Source organism: Myodes glareolus, chromosome 1, assembly GCF_982192425.1.
Source record: "Myodes glareolus chromosome 1, mMyoGla1.1, whole genome shotgun sequence".
In the NCBI taxonomy this organism is placed as follows: domain Eukaryota; kingdom Metazoa; phylum Chordata; class Mammalia; order Rodentia; family Cricetidae; genus Myodes; species Myodes glareolus.
Genome location: NC_142026.1, coordinates 73,814,093 through 73,827,790, shown reverse-complemented (window position 1 = coordinate 73,827,790; position 13,698 = coordinate 73,814,093). Strand labels below are relative to the sequence as shown.

The following is a 13,698-nucleotide window of genomic DNA, read 5'->3' as shown; positions in this document are numbered from 1 at the left end:
AACATCACCCTGGATCTTCTCAGTAGCGTTTTTACGGCTAGGATTTGACTGATGACCATCAGGACTCCACCGTGTTGTGCAGATGGATGAGGTGAAAGAGTGGAGAGTGTTTAAGAAAGAAGAATCCATCTTCAATCATCCTCAACTGCTAGGTGGTCCAGCAAATGGAAGTAGCAGGTCTTTTTGCTGTTCCCTTCTTAGTGAGAGAGGCTAGGGGAGATGACCATTTCTCGCAGAAGTTCTGGAGTGAATCCAAGCCACAGCCCTAGGGAAATGAGAGGCAGTCGCCTAGGGAGGGTTGTTTGTCTTGTGTTTATCTGAAGAAATAGCCATGTGATGTCAGGCATCCAATCTCTCTCTAAAGATCTCATCCTCGTTGATGTTTGGCTACCCGGCCAGGCTCTGTGGTCTCGTCCATAAGTACAGTTGCAGCTACTGAGAGGTGCCATGACTTTCATCTTCGTAGTCCTGCTCTATCTGGGTAAGATTTGAAGAAGAGAAGGGGATTGGGGTCCATAGTCAGGCTGTAGTCAATTGAGAAACTCCAGGGTGTTTGAGTTGTTTCAGTGAAGCTCACTTATGTCAGCATTAGGGGCAAAGTTCTGACAAGGGACTCTCTTCTAGGGCTGAATCTGGGCCAAGAGACCTCAGTGTTGGCAGGTGAGTGTGTGTCCAGCCGTTGCAGATCACTTCTCACTGGGGACTTGAAGATAACCCCGCTAAGTGGAGCTTGGGAACCTCATGTGATATCTGGGGCATTCTGAAAATGAAGGCTGACATCTGAGGGGAATGCCCTATGACAGAGCCCTCGTTTCATTTCAGGGACTCCCCCCAAGCCAACCCTCAGTGTCCAGTCAGGATCAGTGGTTGCCAGAGGGAAGCAAGTAACCATCTCATGTGAGGTGACCACAGGGGCCCGGGAGTACCGTCTTTACAAGGAGGGTGGTCCACATCCCTGGCGCACACAGAGCACACCGGAGGCCACAAACAAGGCTGAGTTCTTGATCCCATCAATTGAACAACAGTATGGAGGGAGGTACCGATGTTACTATAAGACCGCTGCTGGGTGGTCAGAGCACAGTGACCCTCTGGAGCTCGTGGTGACAGGTGAGAGAACACCCAGCCCCAGGCTCTGCCCTCAGAAAAGAGTCTGTTTTCATGGATTTCCCTTGTCTCACAGTGCAGCATTGGAAGCCAACATGGGCTGCCTACACCCACTTAATGTGTTACTACTTTCTTTTCTAGGACTCTATAGTAAACCCAGCCTCTCTGTCCAACCCAGCAGTGTGGTGTCCTCAGGAGAGAATATTACCTGCCAGTGTGGCTCACAGCTGGGATTTAGCAGGTTTGTCCTGAGTAAGGAAGGAGAACAGAAGCCCTCCTTGATACTGGATTCGGTGTTTATAAACTCCACTGGGCAATTCCAGGGCTTGTTTCCTGTGGGCCCTGTGACCCCCAGCCAGAGATGGAAATTTAGATGTTATGGCTATCATGTTATCAGTCCCCAGGTGTGGTCAGAACCCAGTGATCCCTTGGAAATACATGTCTCAGGTGAGGAAACCCCATCATTGAATCAATCAGTTGTTGACAGTGTTTCTTTTTTGCCATGATCCTTGATTTTTTTCTAAGGGAGGCCCAGGAATTAGGAGGATGAGGGAAACTCAATCAGAGCTCCCGTGTATGTATGTGTGTGTGTGTGTGTGTGTGTGGGGGGGGTTATGGCAGTGTCGCCTGCACGTAGGATGTGAGGGGACAGTTGTTGGACAGACACTGGCATCCCTGGCCCATTTTCCCTAAAGGGCTGCCCAGGAAGCTCCCATTGCTGACTTTGCAAAGCCCTAACCTTCACCCTGGAGAGAATTCAATTCTCCATTGTTGCTCTTACGTAGGTTATGAAAGGTTTTCTTTGTCCAAAGGATGAGGAACTGACCCCCTGCACAGTCCTGGACTGATTTACCAAGCTGTGTGTCCAAGGCCAACTTCCTTTTGGGTCCTGTAAGCACCCCTACAGGGGTGTACAAAATATCTTCCCTGTGGACATTCTGATTATAGTTGAGGAGCCGAGCCAAGTGGGTCCACTTCGAGACTAAAGACTACACAGGACCAGATGAAAATGTCCGGAGGAGATAATGAGCAAGATGAAAGATGGGATCTAGAACCAAAGACCAGGAGGTGGGGTAAGAGCAGAGTCATAAAAAGCAGGAAGAGAGCCAAGTCCCCAGAGACTGGTTCAGAATAAGATAGGCAGTCCCTCACCCATCGTTCTTCCTCTAGGACATCTCCCTGTCATATACTCTCAGTGAAGCCAGGTTCCATGCTATTCCCTGAAGTGAAAGTGACCCTGCCAGGTCAATCATTGATAATGATGGACACTTTTCTTCTGATCAAGTGGAGAGCAGCTACTTCCTTTTTGTGTCTAAGATCAATGTTTCCTCACTCAGTAGTGTTAGGCAGAATTCTGGATGTGTGTTGGGACCTTCCCTCTTGGAGACACCCAAAGATGCTGTAGTTGTTAAAACTCATCACCCTACCTGCCACCATGCCACAGTTCTCCTGTGGAACTCAAGGTCTTAGATCAGAGAAATCTTACCTGTTCTGTCTGTGCTCAACAGTTCACTCACTGGGAGAACTCTTGTCTTTAATTAGATGTCTTAGTAAAATTCAGGAAAGCTTTTTTTCTAAAGTGAGTCTGATGCAAAATTTGAACACAAAAATCAGAGTGGGTCTGGAGCATCCAGCAAGGAGACCAGTAGGAACCGTCCTACAAAAGGGAGGGTTCATCTAGGGGTACATGAAGTCATGTGATGACAGTAATGTACATGAAAGAAGAGACAGGAAATGGAGCCAGGCACATGGCTCAGTTGGTACAGTTAATGTCTAGCACACAAGAGGTCCTGGTACTAAGTAAACTGAGGACCGTGATTGGTACCTGTAACTGCAGCACTTAGAAGGTGGAAGCAGGAGGATCAGAAGTTCAAAATTATCCTAGGCTACATAGTGAATTGAAGACCAATTTGGGCTAATAATACCCTATCCCAAAGTAAAGAAAGAAGGAGAAAATAAGACAGGAAGGAAGGAAGGAAGGAAGGAAGGAAGAGAGGGAGGGAGGGAAGTGGGGAGGGAGGATAAGAAAAGCAAGGACAGACAGACATAAAATACATACATGCATACATACATACATACATACATACATACATAAATACTATACATAAATAAATGAGGGAGAGAGGGAGGCAGGAAGGGAGAAACAAGTAAGGAATTAAACTGAGAAATTTGGGCTTGCCAGGCTCAGTAGTGCACACCTTTAATTCCAGGATTCAAGATGCAAAGGCAGACAGATTTCTGTGAGTTCAAGGCCAGTCTGGTACACTTAGCTAGTTTAAGAACAGACAAAGCTACAAAAAGATATTCTGTCTCAAACAAACAAACAAATCCAAAAAACAAAGATTTAGGCTATTTCATAAAATTATTTTATAAAACTGTTACAGCAAAATAAAGCATAAACAAAAGCCAAGTTTCTTTCTTTGTTTTTTACATTTATTTCAGTTTTTAAAAGAATTTCATACCTAGCTATATTTACATCATTTCTACCCCCTCCTTTTCTTCTCCAATTCCTCTTATGTATCCTTCATTCCTTCTCAAATTCATGGCCTTTTCTTTAATTATATGTTAGGTGTGTGCCTATATATGTACAATATGTTATATATAAAAGCAGTGTTACACTTAGTGCTGCGTGTGTGTGTGTGTGTGTGTGTGTGTGTGTGTGTGTGTGTGTGTGTAGGGATGACCAGGGATTGGACCACCTAACGGGCTTTTCCCTGGAAAAGACTGAAACTTTCTCTCCCAGCAGCCATCAGTTGCCTGTAGCTTCCTCATCTAGGGGTGGGACCTTTTGCGATCTCACCCATTCACACTGCCAAGCCAACTATTTTTATTGTGCGGGTCCTGTTTAGGCAACCATATATTTTTTCAGGTCTTTGCCATATATTGAAGACACTGTCTCACAGCAGATGTCCTAGTGTCCTAGTCCCCTCTCTTCTGAGCTATTTCTTGAACTTTAGGTGTAGGAGTTGCAGCGTTAACTGTGTCAGTTAGGGGTGTGTAGCTCACGGTAAGATGTTCTCTGTATTTTGATCAGTTGTAGGTCTCTGTGTTGGTCTTTGTATTCTGCAGACCCCACCCCCACCCACACTGAGAAAGAGAGAGAGAGAGAGAGAGAGAGAGAGAGAGAGAGAGAGAGAGAGAGAAGATTTTGAGAGAATGAGGGAAGGTCTTACTGCATAAGTTTAGCCTGGCGCCAACTGTATAGATCAGGCTGGCTTTGAACTCACAGGGATTCTCATGCCTCATACTGGAATTGAAGGCATGGGCCACCACACCTGACTTGGCTCTTTTTAAAAATGTCCCTTCTCTTAAAATAATGGTATGGTGGAGGGGCAAAGGAAGAAAATAGGGCTGGAGAGATGGCTCAGAGGTTAAGAGCACTGGCTCCTCTTCTAGAGGATCCGGGTTCAAATTCCAGCATCAACATGGCAGCTCACAACTGCCTGTAACTCCAATCCCAGGAGATCTGATACCTTCACACCAATGCACATGAAATAAAGTTAAATAAATTCTTTTTTAAAAAAGGAAGAAAATAAAACCATAGAACTTAGAAAACACACTTAGGTCTTCACAATCCTACTTTTAAAAAAATCATGGTTATTTTTATTTTGTGTTCATTGGTGTTTTGTCTGCATGAGGCAGAAGCCCTGGAACTGGAGTTACAGACAGATGTGAGCAGCCATGTGGGTGCTGGGAATTGAACTTGGGTTGTCTGGAAGAGCAGGCAGTGTGTTTTTTATTTTATTTTTTATTTTCAAGATCAGGTTTCTCTGTGTAAAACTCATGTTTCTCTTGAGTTCCTGGAACTTGCTTTGTAGACCAGGCTGATCTCAAATTCACAGAGATTTGCCTCCTTCTGCCTCTTGAGTGCTGGGAGTAAACCATGCACCACCACCGCCTCACAAGCCAGTGCTCTTCACCACTGAGTCACCTCCACAGCCCCTCATATCCTACTTTTTTATTTGATTCTTAGAAGCAGTTGAGCCCCTCAGGCTATCACCAAACATCTCAGACCCAAAGACAGGTGAGTAAGGAGAGTTCTCAGCCAGAGGACTCAATACAGAAGATGAAGTCCTGTCCAGGGGAAACAGTCTTCTGGGATGATTTCATCTGCCCTGACCTCTGTGATTCTTTTTTTCTACAATCTTCAGTCTCACAGCCCCAGGATTACACAAAGGAGAATCTCATCAGGATTGGGGTATCTGTCTTGGTCCTTGTCCTCCTTGGCATTCTTCTGTATGAAGATCACCACAGCCAAACACGGATCCAATACACAGCCAGTAGAGGAAATAGTGCATCTGTCAAGGTGGCAGAGACCTCAGAATAAGTTCAAGGATTTCAGGTAGTTCTGTGAGAAAATCTGAAGCATTCAGTGGGGAACCATTTCAGGTTCCAGGAAGCAAATGTGCTTTGAATGTATGGAAACCATCTGGGTATTGTGGTGGTGAAGTCTTCTACAGCAAATCATGATGTTATTTTCTCACCAGTATCATCAGTCCTCAACCTGTGGGTTGCAACCCCATTTGAGGTCACATATCAGATATCCTACATATCAGAAATTTACATTACAAATCATAACAGTAGCAAAATTATAGTTATGAAGTATCAAAGAAAATAATTTTATGGTTGGGGGACATCACAATGTGAGGAACTGTGTTTAAGGTCACAGCATTACAAAGGTGGAAACCACTTACCTAGATGTGTACTTAGCTGACTCTCTCCTCTCTCTTCCCATCTCCAGTGATTCAGGGGAGGGATAACCCTGTCCCATGAGCTAGGCTTGGGTCCTCACCTTTGTGAATCTTCTGTTTTTCCTCCATCTCATGTAATATTTTCGTCTATTATATGCTACCATATTCCCTACCTGCATCATGAGTCTTCATCTTCTCTACTGAGAACAAAGATCTTGGCTGAAATAGCAAAAACAATGCCCAAAAATAAGATTCCAAAATGGAAAACAAGATCTGAATACGTGTGGTGACCCAGCACTGTCTACTGAACCTACAACTTTTAACACATGCTCTTTGTGTGGTTTTCTAGAAATGTGAAGGTCTGCAGTCAACACACTTGTGTTTGAAGGAACTCTGTGGTGGAATACCGCTAACACGGATTTGAAAATATAATTTTCTTTTCTTTCTTTCTTCTTCTTTTTTGGTTTTTCAAGACAGAGTTTTCTCTGTGTAACAAGCCTGGCGGTCCTGGAACTTGCTTTGTAGACTTGAATGACCTCAAACTCACTCAGATCCACAAGTTTCTGCCTCCCAAGCGAAAATATAATTTTATTAATAATAATTAAATAAGAGGAGATCATGAATTTGAGAGAATGTGGGGGAGACATGGAAAGAATTTGAGGGGAAAGAGGGAGGGGTATAAATGATGTAAATACAGTACTCATATAATAGATTTGGAGAAATTAAATAACTCATCTCACAATCCTGGTCTAATTCACATGGCCTTGTCTAATTACTGCATATAATTACAGTAACAACTTTAAGGCAACTTCACAACATCAACTGAACGTCATTTATTTGGAGTTTAGAATTGATGTATGAAACAGATGTATTTTTAAAACTTAAATTCCTTTCTTCACTGCGGGTATTTATAAAAGCAGTTGGCATGTACATGAATCAGTCTTAAACTACCTTGCTATAAATGCTGAATAGTTCCACAAAGTCATTTCTGTGTTCCTAATATGGGTCTTTACTTTACATATTGCCCTTGTTGCGATAGTTAGGGCTTCAAGCACAAAGCTGAACAATATGTGTAAAGAATGGATATTGCCATCTTTCTCCAGTTTTAAAATGAGATTTTTTGGGTTCTAATTGTTAAATATAATGTTTTTATTTTATGTTTTAATTAATTTTATTGAACTATACATTTTTCTCTGTTCCCTTCCCTGTCTCTTCCCTCTCCTCAACCTTCTGCCAAGGTCCCCATGGTTCTTTCTCTTTTTTTTTTGGCTCAATGTTCTTTATTTATTGCTAGAATCCACTTATGAGTGAGTACATACCATATTCTTCTTTTTGGGTCTGGGTTACCTCACTCAGTAAAGTGTTTTCTATTTCCATCTATTTGCATGCAAAATTCAAGATGTCATTGTTTTTTACCGCTGAGTAGAACTCTAAAGTGTATATGTGCCACACCTTTTTTTATCCATTCTTCTATTGAGGGGCACCTAGGTTGTTTCCAGGTTTTGGCTATTACAAATAGTGCTGCTATGAACATAGTAGAACAAATGCTTTTGTAGTATGATAGGGCATCTCTTGGGTATATTCCCAAGAGTGGAATTGCTGGGTCCTGAGGGAGGTTGACTCCCAGTTTTCTGAGAAACCGCCACATTGATTTCTAAAGTGGCTGCACAAGTTTGCATTCCCACCAACAATGGATGAGTGTTCCCCTCACTCCACATCCTCTCCAGCATAGGCTATCATTGGTGTCCCATGGTTCTTATTCACTCAGGAGATCTTGACTTTTTCTACTTCCCATGTAGATTAGATCTATGTATGTCTCTCTTAGGGTCTTCATTGTTGCCTAGGTTCTCTGGGATTGTGAATTGTATATAGGCTGGTTTTCTTTGCTTTATGTTAAAAAAACACCTATGAGTGAGTACATGTGATAATTGTCTTTCTGGATCTGGATTACCTCACTCAAAAGATGTTTTCTAGCTCCATGGATTATCCTGCAAAATTCAAGATGTCATTATTTTTTTCTGCTGTGTAGTACTCCATTGTGTAAATGTACCACATTTTCTTTTTTTTCTTTTTTTTTCAGAATAAAAGAGTTTATTTTCATTAACTCACAAAAAAACAATACAGTTGGTTCAAGGAGGCCATTGCTTGCCCAGTCCCTAACACTATGAGCCTCAGGGAATAATATCTATACAGTTAGAACTCCTTCGTGGCTGCTCTGAAGCAATGGAGCCGTTAGAAATAGGAGGTTTACTCAGGGTCCACACGTGCACTATTATGTGGGGCCCACTTCAATTTCTTCAGTTTGAGCTTCTTGATTAAATTAAACCATTTGCAATTCTGCACTGCCGCAGCACCTCGTTGAAGCCCTCGCAGAGCTTGACGTCACTCTGGTTCTGGGCACACTCAAGGAACTGTTTGATCTCAAGAGAGCAAGGTTCAAAAGACTGCTGGTTCAGCACCTGGGCTCCCTGAGGCTCCTGGTAAGTGATGTCAGGCCTCGCGGGCTCAGCATTGCCACCTCCACTGAAGGCCCCAGTGACGGCATGGCCCAGGGTGTGGCCCACTGCAGAGCCCACAGCCACACCGGCTGCAGTGGTCGCCATCTGGGCCATCAGGCCTGGCTGCCGGGGTGCAGCAGCAGGTGAGCCAACTGCAGATGGTGCAGTCGCTGTTGCTGGAGGATGAGCTGCAGGCACCTGTCGGGGAGCAGGCCTCATCTGAGGGGCCCGGCTGGCCGGAGGGGCCACCCGGGAAGAGCGGCTTCGACTTCCACGCGGCATCTTAAGTCCTCACACACTCGGAGTCCAAAGACTACGAACTGCGAAACGCAGACGAGCGTTCAGCACCTTCTCTACCAAGGAGAGCGGATACCACATTTTCTTTATCCATTTTTAGTCAAGGGGTATTTAGGTTGTTTCCAGGTTCTGGTTATGATAAACAGTGTTCTATGAACATCGTTGAGCTCATGTCCTTGTGGCACAATTGAGCAATCTTTGGATATATACCCAAAAGTGGTATTACTGGGTCTTGAGTAAGGTTGTTTCCTAATATTTTGAGAAATCCCACATTGACATTCAAAGAGACTGTACCAGCTTGCATTCCTACTAGCAATTCAGAAGTGTTCCTTTTACCCCTCAATGTCTCCAGTATAAATTGTCATCAGTGTTTTTGATCTTGGACATTCTTACAGGTGTAAGTTGGAATCTCAGAATCATTTTGATTTGCATTTCTCTGATGCCTAAGGATGGTGAACATTTCTTTAAGAGTTTTTCAGCCATTTTCTATTCCTATGTCGAGAGTTTTCTGTTTAGGTCTGTACTCCATTTTTTAATTGGAATATTTGTTCTTTTGATGACCAATTTCTTGAGTCCTTTGTATATTTTGGATATCAGACCTCTGTCGGATGTGGGTTTGGTGAAGATCTTTTCCCATTTTGTAAGCTGCCATTCTGTCTTGTTGACCATATCCTTTGCTTTACAGAAGCTTTTCACTTTTGAGGTCCCATTTATTAATGGTTTCTCTCAGTGTCTGTGCTACTGGGGTAATAGTTAAATATAATGTTAATTTCAGTAGTATCATATTATCTTATCTAATATAAGAAAATAATAATGGAAACATATCACTGTTTCTAATTTTCTGTGACTGTTTACAATGAATGGGTGTGAAAAATTGACATTTCTGTATCTACATAAATGTCTTCATCATTTTTTGTTTCCATTTTTTCCTTGCTGATGTAAGCGATTTTATTAGTTTCTGAATGACCCAGATTTACAAGCCTGTGTAAAGCCATTATTGACAGTGTATAAATTTTTTACATATATTGGATTGAATTTGCTAATATATCTGTGTGCCATTAAAAATAACATGTTCTCTTACATGACAGTCTCATTACATATAAGGTTCATGCTTTCATAATTAACTCTCTATTTCTGTGATAAAGCATCATGAGCAAAAGTAACATAGGGAGAAAAATGTTCTTTCATTTTACAGCTCCCAGGTCACAGTCCATAATGAAAGAAAGTCACAACCTCAAGCAGGGCAGAACTGGAGACAAGAACTGAAGTGCAGCCATGGAGGAATGCTGCTCACTGTCTTCTTTTTCTAGACGTGTCTAACAGTCTTTAATAACAACCACCCAGGAGAATAAATACTATTTTGTCTTGAAATTATGTCTACTAAAGAAATTAGCCCATTAATTTTTACTTTAAGCATCAGATAAATTCTTAGGATGGGTAGAATAAAACCAGATCCTTTGCCTAAATACTACAGAAATGGTCTCTATCCCAGTTCCAGCTAAACTCCTCATTTCTCTCTGAAACTTCTTGAGTTAGGTATTTCCAGTCTTCTTTAGTCTCAGAACTGTTTTCCAGGCTTGCACTAGGATAGACTAATAAGCTTGATTATAGAAACCAATTTCTTTTCTAGTACAAGGTCCCAGACTCTTCCACATTCCTTCAAACACCCAACATGGCCAAGATCTTCACAGCAACAGCCAGCTCTTTGGTAGCAGCTTATGCATTAGTTACTTTGCTGTTGCTGCAATAACACAGACTTTATTGAAGAGTTTATTTTGGCTTATGGTTCCAAAGGGTTAGAGTCCATAATGACAGGGCAGAGGCAGTATTCTGGCATGGTGGCTGGAGCAGGATGCTGACAGCTCACCTCTTGAACCATAAACACAAAAAGAATAAACTGGAAATGGAAATGGCTCAAGCCTTTAATCTTTCAAATCCAACCTCCAGTAGTTGGAAGCTAGACATACCTGAGGTTTTCTCTGAGGTTCCAAAGAAAAGACAAAGAAAGAATTGGTTCTATGTACTAGTCTAGAAGTAGTCTTGGCAAGGCTGGACTGGAGCAAGAGCCAATATCTCTAATGAGTTAAATTGTGGTTTCTGATATTTGACTTCCTACCCTAGGATGTGATTACAAATTCTACAAAAACAACACCTGTGGTATTCTGTGTTCTCTTCCCTAACATTGTCTGATTTAGCTCTCTGTTGACCTTGAACATTTTCCCCTACAAACAGACTATATGATGATATACTTCTTTTTAATTTTTAAATTCATTTTACATACCAAACACAGTTTCCCCTCCCTCCATTTCTCCTGTTCCCCTCCCATTTTTATCCCCATACACTTCTCAGAAAGAGTAAGACTTCCCATGGAGAATCAACAATGTCTGAAACATCACGATGAGGCAGAACCAAGCCCCTCCTCCCTGCATCAAGTCTGAGAAAGGCATCCCAGCATCAGGAATGGACTCCAGAAAGTTAGTTCACGCCCCAGGAATAGATCCTAGTCCCAGTGCCATAGACTCCACAAACAGGCCAAGCCACACAACTATTACCCACATGCACAGGGGCTAGTTTGATCCCATGTAAGCTGTTGGTCTAGAGTCCATGAGCTCCCAAGAGCTTAGGTCAACTGTCTCTGTGGGTTTCCTCATTATGATCTTATACCCATTGCTCCTGTAAACTCTCCTTCCACTCTGTAACTGGACTACTGAAGCTCAGCCTGATGCTTGGCTGTGGATCTCTGCATTCGTTTCCATCATTTATTGAATTAAGGTTCTGTGATGATAATTAGGGTAGCCACCAACAGGAAAAAGCCAACTCAGGCTCCATTTTCACTATTGCTGGAGTCATACTTGTGGATTCCTAGTAATTTCTCTAGCACCAGGTTTCTCTCTAACCCTATAATGGCTCCCTCTATCAAGATATTTATTTTATTGCTCTCCTGCTCTATCCCTCCCTCAACTTGCCCATCTGGTTTCCTCATGTTCTCATTCCCCCTCCTTTCCCCTCTACCCTTTGCCCCCATTTTACCCAGTAGATTTTCTCTATTTTTCCTTCCCAGGGAGATCAATGCATTCACCTTCAGCAGTCTTGCTACCTAGCTGTAACAGGAAGGCAGCTTATTTGTCCCGGCCACCCAGAACTGAAATAACCACATAGAAATTGTATTAATGAAATCACTGCTAGGCTCATTAGCTATAAATTCCTATTGGATAACTCTTACATCTTAATTTAACCCATATCCACTAATCTGTGTATTGCTATGTGGCCTTGGCTTACCAGATTAAATTCCCAGCGTCTGTCTCCAGTGGTTCCATGGCATCACTCTCCTCCTTCTTCCTCCCAGCATTGAGTTTCATTTTCCCTGCCTACCTAAGTTCTACCATATCAACAGGCCAAGGCAGTTTTTCTATTCATTAATCACAGCACACAGAAGTGACTTCCACATCACCTAGCACTCTCTTGGTTGATGCACTATAGAATGGTCATCCTTTACATCTGATGTTCACTTATGAATGAGTACTCACCATGTTTATCTTTCTGTGTCTGGGTGTCCTCACTTAGAATGAGTTTTTTCTAGTTCCATCCATTGTTTTCATATTTCCTGGTGTCATTATTTTTAACAGCTGAATAATATTCAATTGTGCAATTATACCACATTTTTTTATTCACTATTGGGTTGTGGGGCATCTAGATTGTTTCAAGTATCTGGCTATTTCAAGTAAAGCTTCTATGAACATTTTTGAGCAAGTGTTCTTGTAGCATGATTAAATGTCTTTGGGTGTATTTCCAAGAGTGCTATAGCTGTGTTTTAAAGTAGAATGATTCCCAATTTTCTGAGAAACTGTCATATTGATTTCCAAAGTGGTTGTACAAGTTTGCATTTCCACCAGCAGTGGAAGAGTGTTCCCCTTAATTCAGGTTGTCTCTGACATAAACTGTCATCAGTGTTTTTGTTCTTAGCCATTCTGACAAGTGGAAAATGGTATCTCAGAATCATTTTGATTTGAATTTTTCTGATTACTAAGGATATTGAGCAATTCCTTAAATGTGTTTTGATCATTTGAGATTCTTTTTAAAATTTATATCTTAATACAGTTTGCATTTTATTTATTTTTTTCATTTTTCTATTCAAAAAATTTACACTTCCTTCCCTCCTCCCATTCCCCTCCCGCTCCCCCACTCACCCTCCTCCCTCCCACTCCCTTCTTAAGAGAGGGCAGGGAATCCTACCCTGTAAATCATTTAATATTCTTCTGTTGAGAATTCTATATTTAGATCTGTATCCAATTTTTAAATTGGATTATTTTGTATTTTGATTTCTAGTTTCTTCGCAAATTTTGGGCTATACAGCCTTCTACCATGCCCACTATGCATGGTTCCCTGAGAGCTCCATGGAGACTCTTGGTGACCAGTTCTTGGTGAACATAAGCGAAATAAGAGTTGAAGGAAGAGATGGGAAGGCATCAATGGAAGAACTCCTCCAACATCATAAAAAGCAACATGGTAGCCCCAGAACCCACTGCACACATAACAGAAAGACTTGATCATCCTAACACAGAAGATATAGAAGAAAACGATTTTGAACATTACTTAATGAAAATAATGAAAATCTTTAAACAGAAAGTGAAAAACTCCCTTAAAGAAATGGAGGAAAAGACAAACAAAAAGTTAGACGAAATTAATAAATCTGTTGAAGAAACCCAAGAAACCCAAGAAAAAACAATCAAACAAGTAAAGGAAACAGTTTAAGATTTTAAGATTGAAATAGAGGTAATTAAGAAAGCACAAACCGAGGGAACTCTGGAAATGGAAAATTTGGGAAAATGAACAAGTATAACCAACAGAATACAAGAGATAGAAGAAAGAATCTCATGCTTTTGAATGAGAAGATTCTATTGAGGAAATAGACTCATTGGTCAAAGAAAACACTAAATTCAACAAATTCTTAACATAAAACATTCAGGAAATCTGAGACACCATGAAAAGACCAAACCTAAGAATAATAGGAGCAGAAGAAAGAGAAGAATTACAGATCAAAGGCCCAGAAAATATATTTAACAAATATATTTTGTTATATATTTATATATAGAAGAAACCTTCCCCAA

The 13,698-nt window shown here is 41.5% G+C and overlaps 1 protein-coding gene and 1 pseudogene across 4 annotated transcripts; one reads left to right on the top strand and one right to left on the bottom strand.

The window, feature by feature from the left end:
- The first annotated feature begins 311 nt into the window (after positions 1 to 311).
- Positions 312 to 6,552, top strand: LOC148123471 (leukocyte immunoglobulin-like receptor subfamily A member 5). 4 transcript variants are annotated; one of them, XM_087909833.1, is made up of 8 exons: positions 315 to 481; positions 625 to 660; positions 823 to 1,107; positions 1,246 to 1,345; positions 1,502 to 1,551; positions 5,078 to 5,128; positions 5,256 to 5,446; positions 6,145 to 6,552. In XM_087909833.1, exons 1-7 carry the CDS (start codon positions 448 to 450, stop codon positions 5,429 to 5,431), a joined length of 732 nt encoding a protein of 243 aa, XP_087765959.1. In that variant the 5' UTR covers positions 315 to 447; the 3' UTR covers positions 5,432 to 5,446; positions 6,145 to 6,552. The 4 variants fall into 4 exon arrangements, with proteins under 4 accessions (XP_087765956.1, XP_087765959.1, XP_087765952.1 ...); XM_087909825.1 differs by having other exon boundaries at positions 317 to 481; positions 1,246 to 1,551; XM_087909830.1 differs by lacking the exon at positions 5,078 to 5,128 and having other exon boundaries at positions 312 to 481; positions 1,246 to 1,551.
- Positions 6,553 to 7,877: 1,325 nt separating this feature from the next.
- Positions 7,878 to 8,647, bottom strand: LOC148123470 (coiled-coil-helix-coiled-coil-helix domain-containing protein 2 pseudogene; annotated as a pseudogene).
- Between the last annotated feature and the right edge of the window lie 5,051 nt (positions 8,648 to 13,698).

What these genes read in the sequence shown, in the direction of transcription:
- LOC148123471 (XM_087909825.1), top strand. Translation starts at nt 448, where the DNA reads ATGACTTTCATCTTCGTAGTCCTGCTCTATCTGG. An exon ending in CTTGGAAATACATGTCTCAG is followed by an intron (nt 1,552 to 5,077) that starts GTGAGGAAACCC and finishes TTTGATTCTTAG; the next exon opens with AAGCAGTTGAGCCCCTCAGG. An exon ending in CATCTCAGACCCAAAGACAG is followed by an intron (nt 5,129 to 5,255) that starts GTGAGTAAGGAG and finishes TACAATCTTCAG; the next exon opens with TCTCACAGCCCCAGGATTAC.